The sequence below is a fragment of the Strongylocentrotus purpuratus genome, unplaced genomic scaffold (assembly GCF_000002235.5).
Source record: "Strongylocentrotus purpuratus isolate Spur 01 unplaced genomic scaffold, Spur_5.0 spur5_scaffold_15, whole genome shotgun sequence".
Lineage (NCBI taxonomy): Eukaryota > Metazoa > Echinodermata > Echinoidea > Camarodonta > Strongylocentrotidae > Strongylocentrotus > Strongylocentrotus purpuratus.
This window is the reverse complement of record NW_022145600.1, coordinates 23968616-23987363: the sequence shown is the minus strand read 5'-3', so window position 1 is coordinate 23987363 and position 18748 is coordinate 23968616. Positions and strand designations below refer to the sequence as shown.

Genomic DNA, 18748 nt, shown 5'->3' with positions numbered 1-18748 from the left:
TCAAAGTGAATGTGGATCTCTCTCGAGTATAAACAGAGTGGATAAAGCTTGTGAGAGAGAGAGAGAGAGAGAGAGAGAGAGAGAGAGAGAGAGAGCTATATAGAAGCAGAATGATTTTCGTTTTGTAAACTCACTAACTTGAGGAAGAATGCCAAAAATAGCCCATACATTTTGCGATTATTTTGTTTAGTTTGCGAGATAGATCTAGGTCATACCAGGGAGGTGAGACTTACAAGCCCTGGTCATACATACAATATCATGGATATGAATGATATTGCGAGACCTTTCAATCATCGACGGGTAGATCTATATAAACTAGACGTGTCGTAAAATATCTCGCCTTTGTTAAATTCTTTTGAATTATATGAAATAAATAGATTGATGAAAACTAAAAGTGAAATTTCATACTGTTTGTATCTTGTTTAAAAGGTCATTATAAGATGATTCTCAAAGATCAATTAAGCCAAAACATTGTTTAAAGAGAGTTTTACTGCAACCAAAAGAAGTAAACTCCTTGAGCAAAAACTATTTCTATGCAATACGGATTGCAGACGGAAAAACGGACAGCTCTTCCAAAAATCTACACATATTATCAGATGTCATGAATGCCTCAGAAGATAAAAAGCAAAATGAAACGTTCGAAGATATCCTCAAGGCTCAAGAAAGTAAGTGAAAATGATTGACATGTATTTGATAATTAGTGGATCGTCAATGAGGTGCACTTGTCTGTGCCCTTCCCTAGACTCTAGAGGCAAGAGTGCGAGTACTGTAACGTTTATAGGGCTGTAATAACGCGGTACTGCGCCTGAGCTTCGGCGAGCTGGTCGAGGTGAATTAGCTGTCCTCTTCTTGCGCGGCGCGATACAGCCAACAACATTTGCAAATGTGCATGGACGCTTGTTCACAACTGTGACCAAATTTAACTCACATATCCCTGCTGTGACCATACTTTGGACCCGTAACTCCAGCGTGGAGATACCTTACTAGACTCTACTATAACACACCAAAAATCATATAAACATAGATCTACCACAGTTGTTCAAATAACAGTCATGATTTAAAATTTGTTATCTTTCTTACCACTAATGTTTCATGTGAAAACTGATAAATTTTGTTATCTTTTTTGGAGTATTTTTCCCAAGGCAAAAGTGAACCCTTTTAATTCTCACAGGTTTCGTGGCAAACCGCTGCACAATGCAAATGCATACCGACGGACGACGGTAGAGTAGGTTGGAAGTTTTCTCATTAAATTCAAGTAATTATCTTTCAATGATCATTTATGGTTGCAAACTTCACGCAGGCACCCCCCTTTTCAGCATAAGTCTGGTGCGTAAAGTCAATACGGGCAGATCTCTTTCTCTGTTACGAGCCAGAGATTTTGGGAACACGCATGTAGTCCCTCCGTTCCCGGAGTGGGGGGGGGGGGGCGTAAATCGCAACTTTACTCCTTATCATCAGGAACAAATGGAAGGTACATGTAGGCAAATCGCTACCACTCTGGTAGCAAAATCTTACATTTTGTAGACCTACTTATTCTTTGACTGATTTTAAAATGCTTTCGATGAGAAGAAAGAAGAGTCCACCAGCTAATGTTAAAGCCTCTGCAATATTTGTTGGTGCGGGAAGGGGTGATTTCGGATGCATTTTAGGGTTTGTTTACCTTCCACTCCTCGCAGGTCTATCAATATCATGGGCTTGGACCTGAAAAATCATTATTATTATTATTGTTGTTGTTGTTGGTGTTGATAAAAATGCAAAATAAAGATCTAATTTTTTTCATTTGCCAGATTTGTCTTTCTGGAGCTATCTAACTACTGAGCTAACCAGAGGTTATGTGCTTGAGAATGATGAGGCACGTTACATGCAGAAGAGGGAGAGGGTTTACACCTTCATACGCATCCCTAAAGAACTGGAAAAGGTGAGAAGTTCTTTATATTTTAGACTATCAGTTATACTATGCAGTGACGGTGAGAATTGGAGTGGGAGAGTAGCTTACAAGAACCTATCAATACTCTGAGAAGGTCCTTGACAATGTAGGTGAATATGTTGTTCAGCATAGTACATACAGGTCAAATCTTTATACTGGTCAAATCTATATACTGGTATGATATAAATTATGTTTAACAAGGGTCAATCAAGGGGGTGATGGGCTTGTATGTTTGGCCTGGCAAGGAAAATGTGCCGACTCTAAAGTGAACCATTTTTGTATGAAAATTGAATTTGAAGGCAAATTAAATTGATTTGTATGTAAAATTTGTTGATTTTATCATGGGAAATGTATTTTGTTGTTGTATTGATACAGTAAATGATAATTGATAGAATGAAATCACACAGATTCTTATTGTTGACATGAATATTGCTTCAAACACTATTCAAGTTTCAACCTGTTAATTATCAACTCTTCTCATTATGCATTCAAATAGACATATTTATTACCCTTGTTGGTGCCCATGTCATGGAGAAATTTCCCTTGATATATTTTCCTCAAAACCACCATGCTTGGTATAAACTATAAACATCAGGAACACTGGAAATTCTTATCTTACAATAGAAATGCTGTTACATATTAAGTAACCAAGGCTGGTCCAACTTCCCAATTTCAACCATCTGACTGCATTTTAAACACAACCTTGAACAATACCTGTACAAGAGTCATGGCCTAGTAGATCACTGATCAAACTTTTGCTCAAAATGTAATGGTTTGTAGTTTGAGTCACAGATGCAGATTTAAGATTATTCATTTCTTTATTAAACACCCCAAATGTGGGTTCTTCTGACAGAGGAACCTACCACATGTTCCAAAAGCATTCAATACTGCGTACTGATACCCTTTGACAAAACAATAATCCATATTTGCCACTCTCCAGTCTCCACCCAGGTTTAGTAACCGGATACCTGGTAGAAAGTTTGTTACTGAATGCTCTCTGTTGTATAGGGCAGCTAGATGTATTGTAGCTATTATTATTTGTTATAGCCTTTTTTCTCTCTCTCTCTGTCTCTCTCTCTCTCTCTCTCTCTCTCTTTATAGATGATGACGTATGGATTCTTCCTGTGCATGGATGCTTTCTTGTTCATCTTCACTTTCCTACCACTGAGGGTGATCATCGCATGTCTACGGCTCCTCACCTTCCCCTGTTCACCAAGAGGGTAAGCCATCTCTCAGAGCGCATCCATTATTTTTGACTTGCATTGGGTGCCAACAGATTTTGGCATGTCTTACTAGTAGGGTAGTAGTTTACTTGTTGATGCATTCAAACTCTTCTTGAATTTGATAAGAACAATATAAACCAGATTTTTAATGCTCTGGCCGTTCTATCACACATCTCTGCGGTAAGACATACATGTATGTATATATTTAGCAAAGTTCTAGAGGTAGAGTTTGCAAAGCTCTTTATGTCTTTTTAAGACAAATATTTTGGTATGATCTTTCTGTTTGGTTTTTGTTGTCATCAACCCTGATGGGGTCACAAAACATTGTCTAGTGATAAAGGTTTGTTACTTTTATGATTAGATAAAATAAGTAAATAGTGGAAGTGTGGAACCTTCATGAACACATTTTTAAAGTAACCTGCATTGAATATTCATAGGCTTCTGATATGATTTCATCTTGCTCCACACACACAGTAGACCAAAGTGTAATATTCCATTACTTTCACTGTTTTGACTAGTTTCTTATCAAGAAATGGCTTCATTTGTTCTTAGGAGATCTCGGTTAAAGGCAGCTGAAATTTGTGACCTCTTGAAAGTGGTCATCCTGGTGGTCTGCACCTATCTACTGGACAAACTGGACATCTCCATGCTGTACCACATCGTCAGGGGTCAAGCGGTCATCAAACTCTACATCATCTATAACATGTTGGAGGTTAGTGTGTCCACAACTCTTACCAGGGCATAACACATTTGATTTAAAACCAAGCCTGGTGAATTTCAGACGAAAGAAATATACCAGGGGGTAAATTTTCCATGACGAAGGTAATAAATCTGTCAGTGCTTACTTTGAACCTGCCAAATTACTTTGGTCTGTAAGGCAAGAAATATCAGTATATTGTTTGGAAAGTGACTTCTGCAGGCCTTGATATAAAATCCCCTTTAAGTAGGAAATTCTTCTTAATTAGTTCATAGACTAAGGCATAGCACCTTGTATTCTCTATTACAAATGGGTTCAAGAATGTAGCCAATGAGAAGCGTCTAAATGGATCACGTGTGCGTGCATTAATTTTTACCTATGCAGAAGGAGTACATTTTGGTGATAACAACTCTCAATTTCTCGAGTTTATACTCATATTGTAGACCCATCTTATAAAACAAATACCGTATACACTAATGCACTCGCAAGCATATATTATTTGTATAAAAACGGCGATATATAAATCCAATTGTTATAATCTGTGTGTTCTTTGATCCTTCAACATTTGATTGTACCATATACATGTAGCTTTAATCAAAGGGGAGGGGGTATTTTGGCAATTAAAATCTCTTAAAATCACTTAACTTTCCAATTTCTGACTGTTTTGAAAATTTCAATTCCCTCGTCTTAAAGGTTGCTGACAAGCTCTTCTCATCCGTCGGGCAAGACATACTGGATGCGCTTTTCTGGACGGCCACGGAGAAACGAGACAAGAAACGCGACCACCTTGGTATCGTCCCTCACCTTCTCCTCGCCATCATCTATGTCAGTATCCTTTTCAATGATGGAAACCAGGGCCCCATATCACAAAACTTGTCATCAGTGACAACTGACAGTCTTTGTTATAAGCTACTGAAATCCTTGCTTCTGATTGGTTATCAGCAGATTTGTCACTGTTTGTTTTGGTCATTTGTCACCTCCTCCTCGCCATCATCTATGTCAGTATCCTTTTCAATGATGGAAACCAGGGCCCCGTTTCACAAAACTTGTCATCAGTGACAAATGACAGTCTCTGTTATAATCTACTGAAATCCTTGCTTCTGATTGGTTAATCAGCAGATTGTACACTGTTCTTTTTGTCCTTTGTCATTGAAAAAGGCTTTGTGAAACACCCTCCAGCTTATCACTAATAAAGTCCCATATTCTCAAAAAGCAACCTACATGTATGTTAATCCAGGTTTAACTCAGCTCTCTAATTCATAGAAGGTAAAGTGAATCCCCAAGTTCTATCTAAACTGCTGTAATTATATAACAATATCAATAAACAAAGTTAATTTAGTCATAAAATGAGAAAATAGTCTAATAGTGACAAGTTTGAAATTTTCATATTTTAGTTTAATACAGCATGATGGTGATTTGTGAAAGGCATCTATTAAGTATTATGAAATAATGCACCTTACCTACTTTTATCATTGCTAATATGTGCTAAAATCTGACAGGGATTTTGCAAATACAACTTAGGAGGAGCGAAGATTGTTAATATGGGGCAAGTTTTTCAATCCATTAAAATACCTAACTTGACCCCCCCCCCCCCCCCCATCTAATTACTTTATTTAGTTGTTTGCTTTTTCTTCAGTCTAAAAGAAAAACAAAACAAAAACTTACACTTAATGCTACATGTATCTATCAACTAAAATCAAAGAAATCTGCATATAGCCTTTGTGTATTTGCAGATACCATACATTTGCTTCAAGCTTCATTTCATTTTGATTTAAAAAACTGTAAAGTGGTCAGGCTTTACTTGGTTCTTTATTTGTCGTAAAGCAAGAAAATTTACATCCACCTGAGAGGTAATGTGCTATTAGATTTTCGTCAGTAATGTGCAATTTCTCTTAAATGTTTATCTTGTGCTTTTTAGAACATTGATGCATTTGCCACTCTCCACTGTAGAGCAAGAGATACTTTACATGTATGTGTTTGAGCCAATGGTCTCTACTTGTTGGCCACTTGGCTAGAATCATGCCAATTGTTTTTGGAAAGCCATGGCAGCCCAAAGGACAAGATAAAACAAGACAAGACAAGATGTAAAATACAGGAATCGATTGGTGTTGTTCTTTCTTTCATAAGTACCGTTTTAAGAAGTTTTGTTGAAAGAAAATGTCTTTAGACCTTCGTTTCTAATTTTAAAGCGTAAGCTTCCTTGTAGGCTTTATGACAACAAAAGTGATACCGGTAATCTGTTTTCAACCCAGTTGAATTTTTGCTAGAGAAACACAAGAATTGAAAATAGATATAAGGTTACTGTGAATGAATTATTGAAGATTGTTATGAAGCAACCTTAACACTGATCTGCTTCTGCAATCTTAGTTATTCACACTGTCCTAGTCTTATTTCAAACCACCACCCTCATCGTCGCCTTCAACTCTGAGAAGAATGTCCTTACACTTCTTCTTGTTAACAATAATGTAAGTCTGTGAAGATTTATGAGGTTTGTGTTTCAGTAATGACATCACAAAGGAGCTGATACATGTCCATGCGCTGCATTTGTGCCTACTCTGCCTTTCAGCTTGTGAAAAAACATACAATCAGCATTTTCCATGTGCATTCCATCATGGCTCACTGATACGCTGGACGTATTGAATGTGTCTACAAATCTTGTTGTAGCAAGTAGCGAAACTCTTTGCCACTCTGAAATTCAAAACAAATACTGGGAACTTGCTTTACCGTTGAGAGATCAGGGCCCATATTCATAAAAACTTACTAAACCTAGTTGTCATACCAACTATGTACTCTAGCCCATGTAATTTGTTGACAACTAGCTTAGTTAGGTTTTATGAATTGGGGTCCTGAAAGCATTCAGTCATGAATTTATGATTTCAAAAATTATTTCAAATTCCCATGAAAACCCACAATTGTATGTTTTGTAATGCTTCCAATGCATCCAAGCCTCAAAACAAACAGAATGGGCTACAATTAACCGTACATAAGTGCATACAAATTTTAAGCTTGAAATCAATGAAAAAATCAATTCAAAAGTTGAATTTTATATGAAAAAAAGTTATCTGTACTCTCCTTAAATGTATACTGATAACATGCAGTCCTCCACACCATTCTAGTTTTGTTTCAAGTCACCTGTCTCATTGTAGCCTTCAACTCGCACAACAGAGCATTGCTGACCATACTGCTTTCTAACAATGTAAGTTCTTTGCACATAAAAACAACTGTGTGTGAGGCTAGACCTTGGCATGGCATCATGCTCGGTTTTGCAGTAATTAATGCATGCCGAATTGTTTGATAATGATTGTCACGTAGTCTGCAATGTGAAACATGATAGGTTGATATAGATTTTTGTACTATAAAAACATGCCAGTGGCCTGCTAAATAGCAACAGATATTATGTTAAAGCATGTCTTATATTTTGATGATCATATTATCTTGATATTTGTATTTCTAGAAATGATCTTTTTTGGCATGACAATTTATGGTTATTAATCGTGATAGTGTTAAACAATCGGAGTGCTTGTATATTTGCTGTGCAATGTTCCTATTAGTAGGTATGAAGTAACATGAATATTGAAGTTGTGTGAAATCCAGTGTTTTGGGTTTTCTTGCTGCTGTGACAGTTTATTTTCTGATTTTCCTTGAGTTTGGTTGACACCCTGAGCTTTATATATGCCATCTACATGTATGTTCCTCTGCTGTTTTGTGTTTTATCAAAAGGCTAGAATTAGGTGTGGTTTCCATCAACATGTACATACCTCTGCTTTTTTTGTTTTATCAAAAAGCTTAAATTCTTTGTGGTTTTGCTCTTCATATTTTTTCAGCTTTGAGTCATTCATTTCAATTGATAGGCCTACATATGAAAACATTACAAACAGTGTTCAAATTATTTTAAAACTAGGCAGGACACTTGAATTATACATAAGACCTTCTGGAATGCTATACATTTACAGTATGCTTATGATATGAGATATTGTAATACTTGAGGTTAATACAAGCCTTACAAGGTATAAATATCAGATGAGCTTTTCCATCGTGTTAGAGAAGAGTCTTAGTATTGTTTGCACAAGAAGTGAACTATTTTCTGTATTGGCCAAATCATGACATCCATTTAATAATCTAATTACTATTTTGATGTAAGATTGTAGGACTTTGTAGAGCATATATTTTGGCAACATCAGCAACATTTGGCAACAATTACATTTTGAAACCAAATTTTATTATGAATTACATGTGCGTATACTACCAAAGTCCTTTTGCAAAATGCCTCTTACTTGCTTAACATAATCCACTATTTACGGTAATACCCGAAATAAGTTTAGTAGTCCCCAAAACTTTTGCCAGATTTTTTTTTTTAGTCAATATATTCTATGGTGAGATTAACGATTCTGAACTGTTGTAAATTTTTTTCCTCATGTGGAATATTAAATGGGTTAAAGTTGAAAACTAATATAAGTACCTGGCCAGGCATATAAACTTCCCCATGTGACGACCAATCATATAATTAATTATTTAGATGTTGACTTTGAAATTAATTGGGAAACTTGGGACAGAACATTCAAAATATCTGGCTCATGTATTTTCTTTTGGTACAAGTTAAACAATACAATGAGTCAAGGACAAGTTACTCAACAAGATATAATCCTGTTTCCTTACCACAACTAAGACTTTAAGTTCTGCGCTTCTTTAATATTAATGCAAAAATGTCTATTTAAGTACATTGTCCAATATTAGAAAAAAGAAAGAGTATAGTGGTTGAGTCTTTGAGATTACATTTAAATTGCAAACCTAAAAGGAGATCGAGGTTCTTGAGAGATGACTTTAAAATTAAAGTATATATAAATTGGCTCTGAACTACTCTCTAAGAAATACTAACAATTTGCAGTATCCATTCATGTTAGCATTAAGTTTTTCACTGACTTGCCCTTGACTGTTACGTGACTACCCACTACCCTCTACTGCTACATCAATCAGCGCTTCATGCTATTCTAGCCATATTCCAAGCTACCACCCTCAACGTTGCTTTCAACTCCTTCAGTACGGCTCTCCTCACCATCATGATGTCCAATAATGTGAGTAAATAAAAAGAATTATCGCTTTCGTCATCGTCATTGTCCTCATCAGTATTTGAAGACATTGACACTACATGTAACGGGTGTCTGGGACGCTCAACCCTACTCCTTCCATTGGTGCACAAGGTTAAGCGTTTTGGTGTGCCTAGATCCTCCTGGGAAAGAACTTAGCTACAATCCTTCATCAGTATTTCAATACATTGGGAAGGGCTTGACACTAGCTGTCAGGGTCTTTACACGCACCCCCCCCCCCTCTCCCCCCACCCCCAGTCCTCTTCCCAAAGGAGTTTGGTGCAAACAGACTCTTGTATTAAAAGCATCTGGAATCTCCCAGTATAGAAGCTTTGTGAAGCCATTCATTGGGAGGTCTGTGTTGGCAGCTGACATCATATCATACGTATCATCCACTATAAAAAAAAATATATACATACATCTGCTTTTGACCACTTGTATACAATACATATATACCAGTTGCAATCACAAAACATCATCACACAAACTGTTTTTTTTTAAAGCATTTTTTAGAGATTAATCTCTCTTATTGTTTTCATTGCTTCTAAAGACATAAAATATTGCTGTTCGCTGTGAATTGATATTAGGAAGAATTGTTTACTTTTATTTTAATGACTTGGCATGATGTGAACCTTGTGCATGTTTACGTTCAGATTTGTCGTAAAACATTTTAGATTTGGTGCATTGATGGAATAACTGGAATGGAGATGTTGGTATTGCTTCATATTGTATTATATGTCCTTTGAAATGGTGTGCAAGTCAAGGGGATGTTTGGTGCTGTGCTGTGTTATATTTATGTCACAATGCAATGAAAAGTTTAGTTGCAGTAGCTCTGTTGTACTTTGGTTTACTGGAAATAAACATCCTAATGTTCCTTTTTATGGATATCTTCAGCATTTTGTTGATAATTATTGAAAATTTGACACTTTAATTTCCTCTAATTTCTAGTTTGTGGAGCTGAAAGGAAGTGTCTTCAAAAAGTTTGACAAATTCAACCTGTATCAAATATCTTGTTCTGGTGAGTATGTATAGTAAAGTGGTATGTAGTATGTTATCATTAGTGGAATACAAAAGTACAAAAGTATCATATGTCACAAAATTGAAACTTGATCCCATTTGAGTGATGTCTGGCAGGCCAGCTGCTATCTTTCTCGTAATATTAATGTGATATGCTCCAGCTATGATGATACATGTATTCTTGCTGGTTACTACTCCAGAACCGTAGTATAGAGAGGGCTCTCTGTTGTGAATCATTACGAGCACTTCCATTGACTTGTTGATTAGAAGAACATGTTCAGACATTATGTATTTAGGTCAACATTGAAATACCTATGATTTGTCAAATATATTTGTGGAGAAGGGCAGTGAAACAAATATTTTATTAATTTCCCCTTTCGCTGCTGGCTCTGATTGGACAAATTCTTTAAAGCCCCACTGTCCTACTTGTAGCTACTTGCTCCCTCTATACAGAAAACTTCCCCAATCAGTGCCTGTTCATGGTCCCCCATGATACTCTATTTCTTATGTTATTTGAGAGCTGAGTTGATGAGATAGCCCCCTTTCAGTGACGATGCTGTGTGGTCTAATCCCTCCTAGCCACACTAGTGTTGATAAGCTTTAAATGATATGACATACCCATTTATTATTGAAAGACCTCGTCTCTCCTACCTAAATGCAATCCCATTTTTTTGTTTACAGCCCATGTTATTACTTGGGCGCCTGGTATATTCAATTGTCCAGCCTTATTGGCTTTTTACTATCATCCATGTGTACTATGGTTTACACTTTCATATGTTCTTTATATTTTGAATGTTATATCAGTTTATATGTAATTTTGACTTCAATATCTGTAATGATATTCCATCCTTTATCTTTAGTATGTATTGTGATGATGATGGAAATAAATGTCAATTCATTCAATTCAATGTTGTAACCCATATTTATACATGTGTGGTAATTTCCAAAGCAATGTTGAAAGGTATATAGAATAATATGTCAGTATGGATTTGCTATAAAAAATGAAATATCATTTTAGTACTCATATTTCTCTCCTTCTCTTTTCAATCAATCACTGTAGATGTGAGAGAAAGATACCACTACATGGTTCTTTTGTTTTTTGTGGTGCTGCGCAACATGGCCGAGTTTTCATGGAGTTTTGGTGAGTCTGGTGTCTGATGTGTTTAATAGGGTGGAAAGAAGGGAAGTCACACATTTGTGTGGGTGATTCTAGTTGTCTTTTAATCCATTCGCAAGCTTCAAAAAGACCGAAAAATCTTGAAATCTATGGTTGGCTTTTTCAATGATTTTTTTACTGTTTTTTAGAGAGAAAAAAATGTTTTAAAGATTTCTGATCGACCGACCCATGTTTGGCACCTAAAGGGCAGTACATCATCTTTTTTTAGGCCTACCGGTAATGTAAATTAAAGTAGAACCTGGAACAAATTTCTTGAATTTGTGCACTTTTGGGGATAAAGTTTTAATTTTGAGGAAAAAAATGAGTAAAAATCCAATCCTTCTTGAACTTGTGACTTTTTGCAATTTGTAGTGGTAAAATTCATTGCACGTACAACAGGTTTTAAAAATCAGCCCTACATGATTTTTTACTGATTTCATTTTTGTTTGTTTGTATGGGCTGTATGTGTAATTGTATTCCCTGCTATATAACTGTTTGTGTTCTACAACACATTTTATTTTATGCTACATTTTCCATTCCGGTTGTGGCAATTTTTTTCGATTTCATCCGGCAAGTAAAACTTGTCCATGCTTTCTTTACTTTGACCGAAGTTGATGATTTCTTTAAAAAATGCACTTTTCTTGCTTACTTTTCACTTCAGATCACTTTTGCAAGATGCTCCCTGACGTTTTAATGGTTCTGAGTGCAGAGGTCCTCATTGACTGGGTCAAGCATGCTTTTATCAGTAAATTCAATGCCCTTCCAGCATCTGTGAGTATATGTATATAAAATATGGTCCATTTTGACAAGAGAAAACAAGTGACTCACCTGAAATATGTCATCTGTTTGTGGAAAGTGGAAACATGAAAATCATGTACAATATGATGAACATGTATGGTTAATCAGAAAGAATTGTCAATTTTGTACATTTTACATGTATGTGAAAGAAAGCACCAATTGTTTGGAAGGCTTTGTCTTTTAAAGACTTACAGCTGTCTTGTTTATTATCGTTTAAAGAAAATTTTACTTGCTGACTTTTATCAGGGTTTTTGCCAACAGAATTCATTTCATATGCCAACTCTCATTCAAATTTCAGCAATAAGGACAGTATTCCGTCATTCTTTCTCTGTTTTTTCTCTTTATTGGTATTATTTTTTATTATTTTGCTGTTATTATTATTGTTATTGCCGTCGTCGTTGTTGTTGTGATGATAATGATGACGATGATGATTATTATTATCATTGTCACTATAAAACCTTATTTTATTAGGTGATTTCATCTGCATTGTCAATGGCATGTTTTAAACAGAACACATTTTATCTTTTTCCATTTAGTGTGTAAAGCGTAATTACTGTATAGATTCCTTCCTTTACCCCTTGTGGGTCACCCACTGTTATCATTTTGTTTTTCTCAGACGTACACAGAGTTTCGAGCTAGCCTTGCTTATGATATGGTTATAAGCAGAAAGAAAAATGTGAGTACAGCATAAAAATACTAAAAACTTACAAATGTTATAATGCTATATGTTTGTTATAATGCCATATTTAATGAACAAAACAGTGAAAAATGAAAGTTAATTTCATGAAACAGTGATATGTGTCTTATAGGCTGTATGGAAATTAGTGAGTTGATGATGTCATCCCCTTTACTATTCTTCATGTATTTTGTTTATGATGTTCAAGTACCTAAACAAATGTTGATCCATTATTCACCATTCTCCTGCAGTATGTCTTAATTTTATTTGTATTGGATGCAGTTTTCATATTGTGAAGATCACTTTTGAATTTGGTGAAGGGGGCCTAGAGGCAATAACTCATCTCCTTTTACATAGAGTTCACACTCCCTGGCTCTTAGCAGAAAATATGTTAGTCTGTGATGATAAAAATCTTTTCTTGCCCATTTGTATGCTGACACTGCATGGAGGTACATCGTCTAACCGTGTTGTTGACCTACATGTGTACATGCACTACACTTGAGATGATCATCATCAAAGTCATTTGTGATTAATTATTTCCCCCCCCCCTTTTTTTTTCAGGCTTTCTCGGACCATTCCGATCTGGTTGCCAGGAGAATGGGCTTCATCCCCTTACCACTGGCATGTGTGGTTAGTATTATCATATCCATTTTATGCAATTTTCAATGGAAACCCCCATTTTTACTTAATTGATATTTTACAGTCTATGATCGGTTGTAAATGTAGAAGTACATTAGCCAAAGATGCATTGTTCAAAATTTGTTTAACAAATATGAAAAATGACAATGTTATCCTGTTTCCTAATTCATACTGCATACTTAAGAGATGGAAAATTGTAATATCTAATAATGGTGGTGTTAAAATATATATGTATATATGACTATCTCTCACTGTTTCCATGACAACCACACAAATAAATGCCACTTTACACCTTCGTTTCTTACACAGCTCTTTCATATTGCCCACAATTCTATTGATATATTGTCTTTGTATCAATTCATGTTCACAGGTCATCAGGATTATACGACAGACAGTGAAACTCGAGTGGAACACAGCAGTAGTGCTCATTTCATTCCTGTACTTATGGTGAGTTGAAAGACAGCTTTTGAAGAAGCATAGGAGTGGTCTCTCATGGGGAATTCAACACCATTTGTGTGTTTACCCAATGTTGTCAATCACCAGGATCAGCCTTGGGTTTCAAGACAAACAGGCCTTATTAAAGGGATCGTTCAACATTGTTAAATCTGAGATGCACAACCCTACATTTTATCAGTGTCTGTGATATGGTGTAATATTGAAGCCCTAAAAAAATTGCGCTTCAAAATCAAGAAGTGCCTCAAAAAAGTAAAAACCTTTGAGTGACCGGTTTTACCATACTCCTTTCCCCCAATAGACTGTAGTGTTATGAAAACTGCTTGTAAAAGTCATGGGGTTTCTGACTGACCTAAAGGTTGATAATTATCATTGCAGCATGAGCTAAATCGAGGATTTTTTAAAAGGATCTAAGACAAAGTTACCGGATCCCTTTAATATCTAATGCTTTGTATTTCCTCATCCACTCCCCCAAAAGATAAAGTCATTATCTCACTTTTCCCTCCCCCGAAGACTCCCTGAGAGATGAGGGGGTATTTTTGATAGGCCTACAGGTTTGCTGTGTGCAGACTTGAACACACTTATAATAGTATTTTCACCAAGTCTGGTGTCAGTGAATTATGGCCTTCTGCACATGGAAATGACGACCCACTCCCTTTAAGCTTTCTATTTAAAAGATACCTGACAATAATTTCATGCTTGCTTGGAATTATCACATAGTCATTTATGAAGTTATATTGCATACATGAAGACTACCAGTATTTTTTTGGTTAAATTGATACTTGTAAGAGTTCATTCACACCTGCTGTGGTAAAGCGTCAAGGGTTTTGTTTTTTGTGTACTTAATGAATCGCAAGTTGGAATGAAAAAGTAGCTGTATGAATCGGTGGTCCTATGCAAACTCACTTACCTGGGTGTTATGTAAGATGCAACAATGGGAGGTGCAGGCGGTACACCGCTGCAGCTTACCCCGGCATACGTGTATACGAACAAAGCTGTAGCCACGTTTCTGGCCTACACTGTATGTTATCGTATGTTGTCGGTGATTAAGAAAATAAATACTTCTTTAAGGAGCATTGACTCTTGATCTTGGTATCGATGAATTGAAAATTAAATCAGCTCGGGCACTGGAATACTCTTGGCATATGTCATTTATATTACATGAGAACAAAGAGTCATCATAGACTATGACCTTTGATCAGGAGCTCAAGACTGCCTGGTTTGGGAGTTTATTAAATCTCAGTCCCATGCTTCCAACCAGAAGCATATTTTATTGGTAAGGAAAACATACATAATTTGAGATGGACAGTCAAGGGTAAAAAAGGGGATGGTATGCTTAGTTCCATGTATACATGTGTAGAACCAGTTTTATTTTGTATATCACAGTGTATACTTATTTTTACATTTCAATATCATAAGGTGCATAATCTACTAGTCTGAATGAGGGCAAATGTTGTTCTATTTAGTTACTGTTGTAATACTTACGTTAGGATCTTGTCAGGATTTTTGTTTGAGGGTAGTTCAAAAGTAGATATTTAATTCAGCTTTTACATCAACGTAAAGCGAATAGCGACATATTTTGTATAATGCGCTATAGAAATATAATTTGTTATTATTATAAGAACTATCATTTTTCTCTTATATTCTCATCTTGTCCCCAGCCTTGTAGCCTTCAAAATCCTGCTGAGCATCGTCCTCATGGGCAAGGCTTGTCAGTATGTGAGAGAAGCCGGTCTCCTGGACCGATTACTCAAGAAGAAATCTGACCCACCGAAGTTCACCGAGACCGGCACCTCATCTTCATCAACATCAGCAGCAGCGCCGACAAAAGCCGCATCGGAACCTCACAAGCAAACGCAAACGGCCACACCACCGACGATAGCAGCTCTGAGGATGCCCTCTTGTGATCCTGGCCTGGCGCTCCCGTTGTCACCGACAACACTGCAGTCGTTGAGTTCGTCCAACCTGCTCGCGTCCGATAGCAGCATCAGTGTCCTGTCCAGGCACGTGGAAGCCGGAGAAGCAGTGAGGAGACCCAAAGGAGCCGTCTCACCGAAATCCCAACCGACAGATATCTCAGAGATTGACAGATACACGTTATGTGGCAATAGAATTGTATGAGTAGAGTCTAAGAATCAAATGCTTCTTTATTTTATATTTAATTGCTATTTATTGTGTATTACATCTCTCATCACTTTTGATGTCATGATATTCCACCTTTTTTTTGAAGGCCTTACAAATCAAAACTTATGTGAACACGTTGTATGATAGAGAGAGAGAGAGACAGACAGAGAGAGAGAGAGAGAGATTGCAAAGAGATGTGACGGTGCTAATTTAAATTTATTCTCTATGATGTTATTGCATTGTTTTATCCTTATACCGGAAAAAGGAATTTTTATGAAGACTCCTTTCTTGTTTTCATCATACTAATTGAAAATATGAAAATGATCCATCTCTTTTGTAAAATAGCCTCACAACTTAGTTGTATCTGTGTTGTACAGTGTACATACTCAACATGTTAACTAATCTACAACCAAATGTTGTTGTTGTCAAAGCAAATTTTAGAATAGGAGCAAATACAGATATACTACCGGTAAAGCTTTTTTCAGTGTCTTGCACTCAGATTGAATAGCAAGAATGAATACAAAATCAAAATCAGATGATGTAAACGGAAGCTAAAGGAATAAAGCACATGGAAATAATAGGCTGTGAGAGTTTCATTGAGGTAATCTTTAAAGAAAATGTCATTACAGCCCGTTTTTTTGCTACTCCAGTCAAGTTTTATCAACCCCAAAACTTCAGCACAATTACATATTACGGTAAATACAAATTCTAAGGCTGTTTCATGTCATGCCTCTCTAGGTTTATTCTCTCCCCGCTTTTCCCACCTAAACTATTAATTTAATTTTCAATTAATGAGTGATATAGTTAATGAGTGATAATGATATTATAATCATGCATACAGTATTGTAGATTTAACTTCCTTATTCACTTTTCTTGTGCAATAGTACTATAGATCTACAGTGTATATGTTTTCCTTATTTCTCCGGGCCCCGTCTTATAAGCAGTTGCAATTAATCACAACTTATTTGAGATTGATATTAAAGGAATAGTTGAGTTCTGTTGCAGAGGGCGCTACTCAAAATAATTTTTTGTGAGATAATGAAAAACTGAGTGTCAAATTTGAAAGAACATACAATTTAAACGACAAAATCATCTTTGTTTGATCAAAATCGGTTCAGAGACGGCTGAAATATCCACAAATATAACGATTTCTAATACTTGTGTACCACCACAAATATTAGATAATTTGAAAAGCTGTCGAAAAAACGAAATAGCGCCTTTTATGTCGTATTTCAGCCAATGCCGATGTTGGCTTTTTTGTTGGCATTTTCGTGTTTTGGGGTTATATTACACACAACCAGCCGGCCCATGTATTGTTATTTTTAATCAATTAATTAATTAACGGTCACCATATTTTGTTGAAAGTGGAGCTGAATTGGTATGATTGTATAGGCTAAATTTCACACAATTTTGGGGTCTTAAATTACCTTCATAGCAATTTTAGGTTCTAAAAGGGCACTAGAAATGTCGTAGATAAGAATAAGAGCAATAACCATGCCCTTTGAAGGTATTTGCGGTCTGAAAACATAACTCAACTATCCCTTAAATCGCAACTGTGTACATTAGAGATAGGGACTGCAAACTTTGTAAGACGGGGCCATGTGTATCAACAAGATTCCATAGTGAGCATGGTATGTAGGAACAGGGTTTGTTTTTTCAGATATTTACACATGCATCCTTGTTCACTAATACTCAATCCTGTGCTAATGTCCAGTAATGTGAACAAGAAGTCTTAATTATGTATGCCTTTTTTTAAACTTCCCCCTCTTAATTAAGTGCTGCATTTACCCCACAAAATACATTTTGAAGAGTAATTAATGTATAGTCTTCGGTTTTTTGCTCTTTTGTTTTTTTGTCTACTTTTGTTCTTTTTTGTTACTTTTGTTCCCTTTGTTGTTCTTTTTTCTTTCTTTGTGTGTCTTTTTTGCCACCATTATTGTAACTCCCCTTTTTGGAATCTGGTGCTACACATGAAACTACTGCTGCAGTAATTTGTCCATACACCTAGAAATTTCCTGCTTTTAATGTTGCTGCTCTGAGATTCATTATTTTATTTTAGGGGTTTGAAAGAGAGTTCTGTTGATTATAATAATACTCTGTTTAGGAATATCAAGTATCACATGTTGTTGATTTTGACCAAAATCGCAAAAAATTGTTTCTTCTAAAGTACTACATGTTTAATTTGATAGTTTATGTATGTATTATGTATGAGTATATCCATATTATTAGTATGCGTGTGCTTGATATACTGTCCCCTTTATACAAAACCTGGAAAAGTGTTCCACATAATGCTGTATTCCATTTTTTGAGTATAGATGGGTTCTTGTCCTTATCAATTTTAACCACCCTGTACATTTCATGCTCCAATCATTTGCGTGAAGAAAGGAAAGTTATCTTTAATACAGCAGTAGACACTTTTAAGCCTATCTATTGAACAATTATTTAACTGTTTTTTGTTTTGTTTTGTTTAGTTTATGTATGTGGAGCGACCGAAAGGTGTAAAATATAATGATGCCTGTACTATGTAAAGTCTATAATGTCTAATCAAAAATTAATTCTTGTAAATATTAGAAGAAATTATATGTTCTCTTATGATGGCCAAATAAAATCATCACTTCAAATTTTAACTAAATGCTGGTATTATCATTCAGTTATTTATTCAAGAATCTTGTCTTTTGCAAAAACATATAGCAAGAAAATATTGTGAATTTAAAAAAAAAATAATTCATTTTCACGCTCAATAACAAATACAATAATTTGAAGAGTTTATAGAAGTGACGAAAAGTGAGGAAGAAAAAGAAACGTGAGAGGTTTACAGCGGGTATAGGTCTTCAGGGATACTTTATTACAGACCGTCACAAGAATCAGTGGTGTTAATATCTTATTAATTAAGGGGGGGGGGGGGGTGAAGATCGAAATGGAACTTGACAAAAATGATCATACCCTATCTTTAA

At 35.8% G+C, this 18748-nt stretch overlaps 1 protein-coding gene across 3 annotated transcripts; it reads left to right on the top strand.

Annotated features, from left to right (window-relative positions):
- The first annotated feature begins 511 nt into the window (after window positions 1-511).
- LOC755555 (transmembrane anterior posterior transformation protein 1 homolog) lies at window positions 512-16685 on the top strand. 3 transcript variants are annotated; one of them, XM_011666043.2, is made up of 13 exons: window positions 512-665; window positions 1788-1918; window positions 3029-3147; window positions 3703-3862; window positions 4541-4676; window positions 6946-7043; window positions 9880-9949; window positions 11009-11089; window positions 11766-11875; window positions 12519-12578; window positions 13140-13208; window positions 13588-13664; window positions 15332-16685. In XM_011666043.2, exons 1-13 carry the CDS (start codon window positions 602-604, stop codon window positions 15789-15791), a joined length of 1635 nt encoding a protein of 544 aa, XP_011664345.1. In that variant the 5' UTR covers window positions 512-601; the 3' UTR covers window positions 15792-16685. The 3 variants fall into 3 exon arrangements, with proteins under 3 accessions (XP_011664345.1, XP_001190526.2, XP_030841726.1); XM_001190526.4 differs by lacking the exon at window positions 6946-7043 and adding an exon at window positions 8822-8919 and having other exon boundaries at window positions 513-665; XM_030985866.1 differs by lacking the exons at window positions 1788-1918; window positions 6946-7043 and adding an exon at window positions 8822-8919 and having other exon boundaries at window positions 580-665.
- The last annotated feature ends 2063 nt before the right edge of the window (window positions 16686-18748 follow it).

Coding starts and splice junctions, on each gene's coding strand:
- LOC755555 (XM_011666043.2), top strand. CDS start 602: ATGAATGCCTCAGAAGATAAAAAGCAAAATGAAACGTTCGAAGATATC. Junction 7,044..9,879: donor CCATACTGCTTTCTAACAAT/GTAAGTTCTTTG, acceptor TCTAATTTCTAG/TTTGTGGAGCTGAAAGGAAG. Junction 13,209..13,587: donor CCTTACCACTGGCATGTGTG/GTTAGTATTATC, acceptor TCATGTTCACAG/GTCATCAGGATTATACGACA.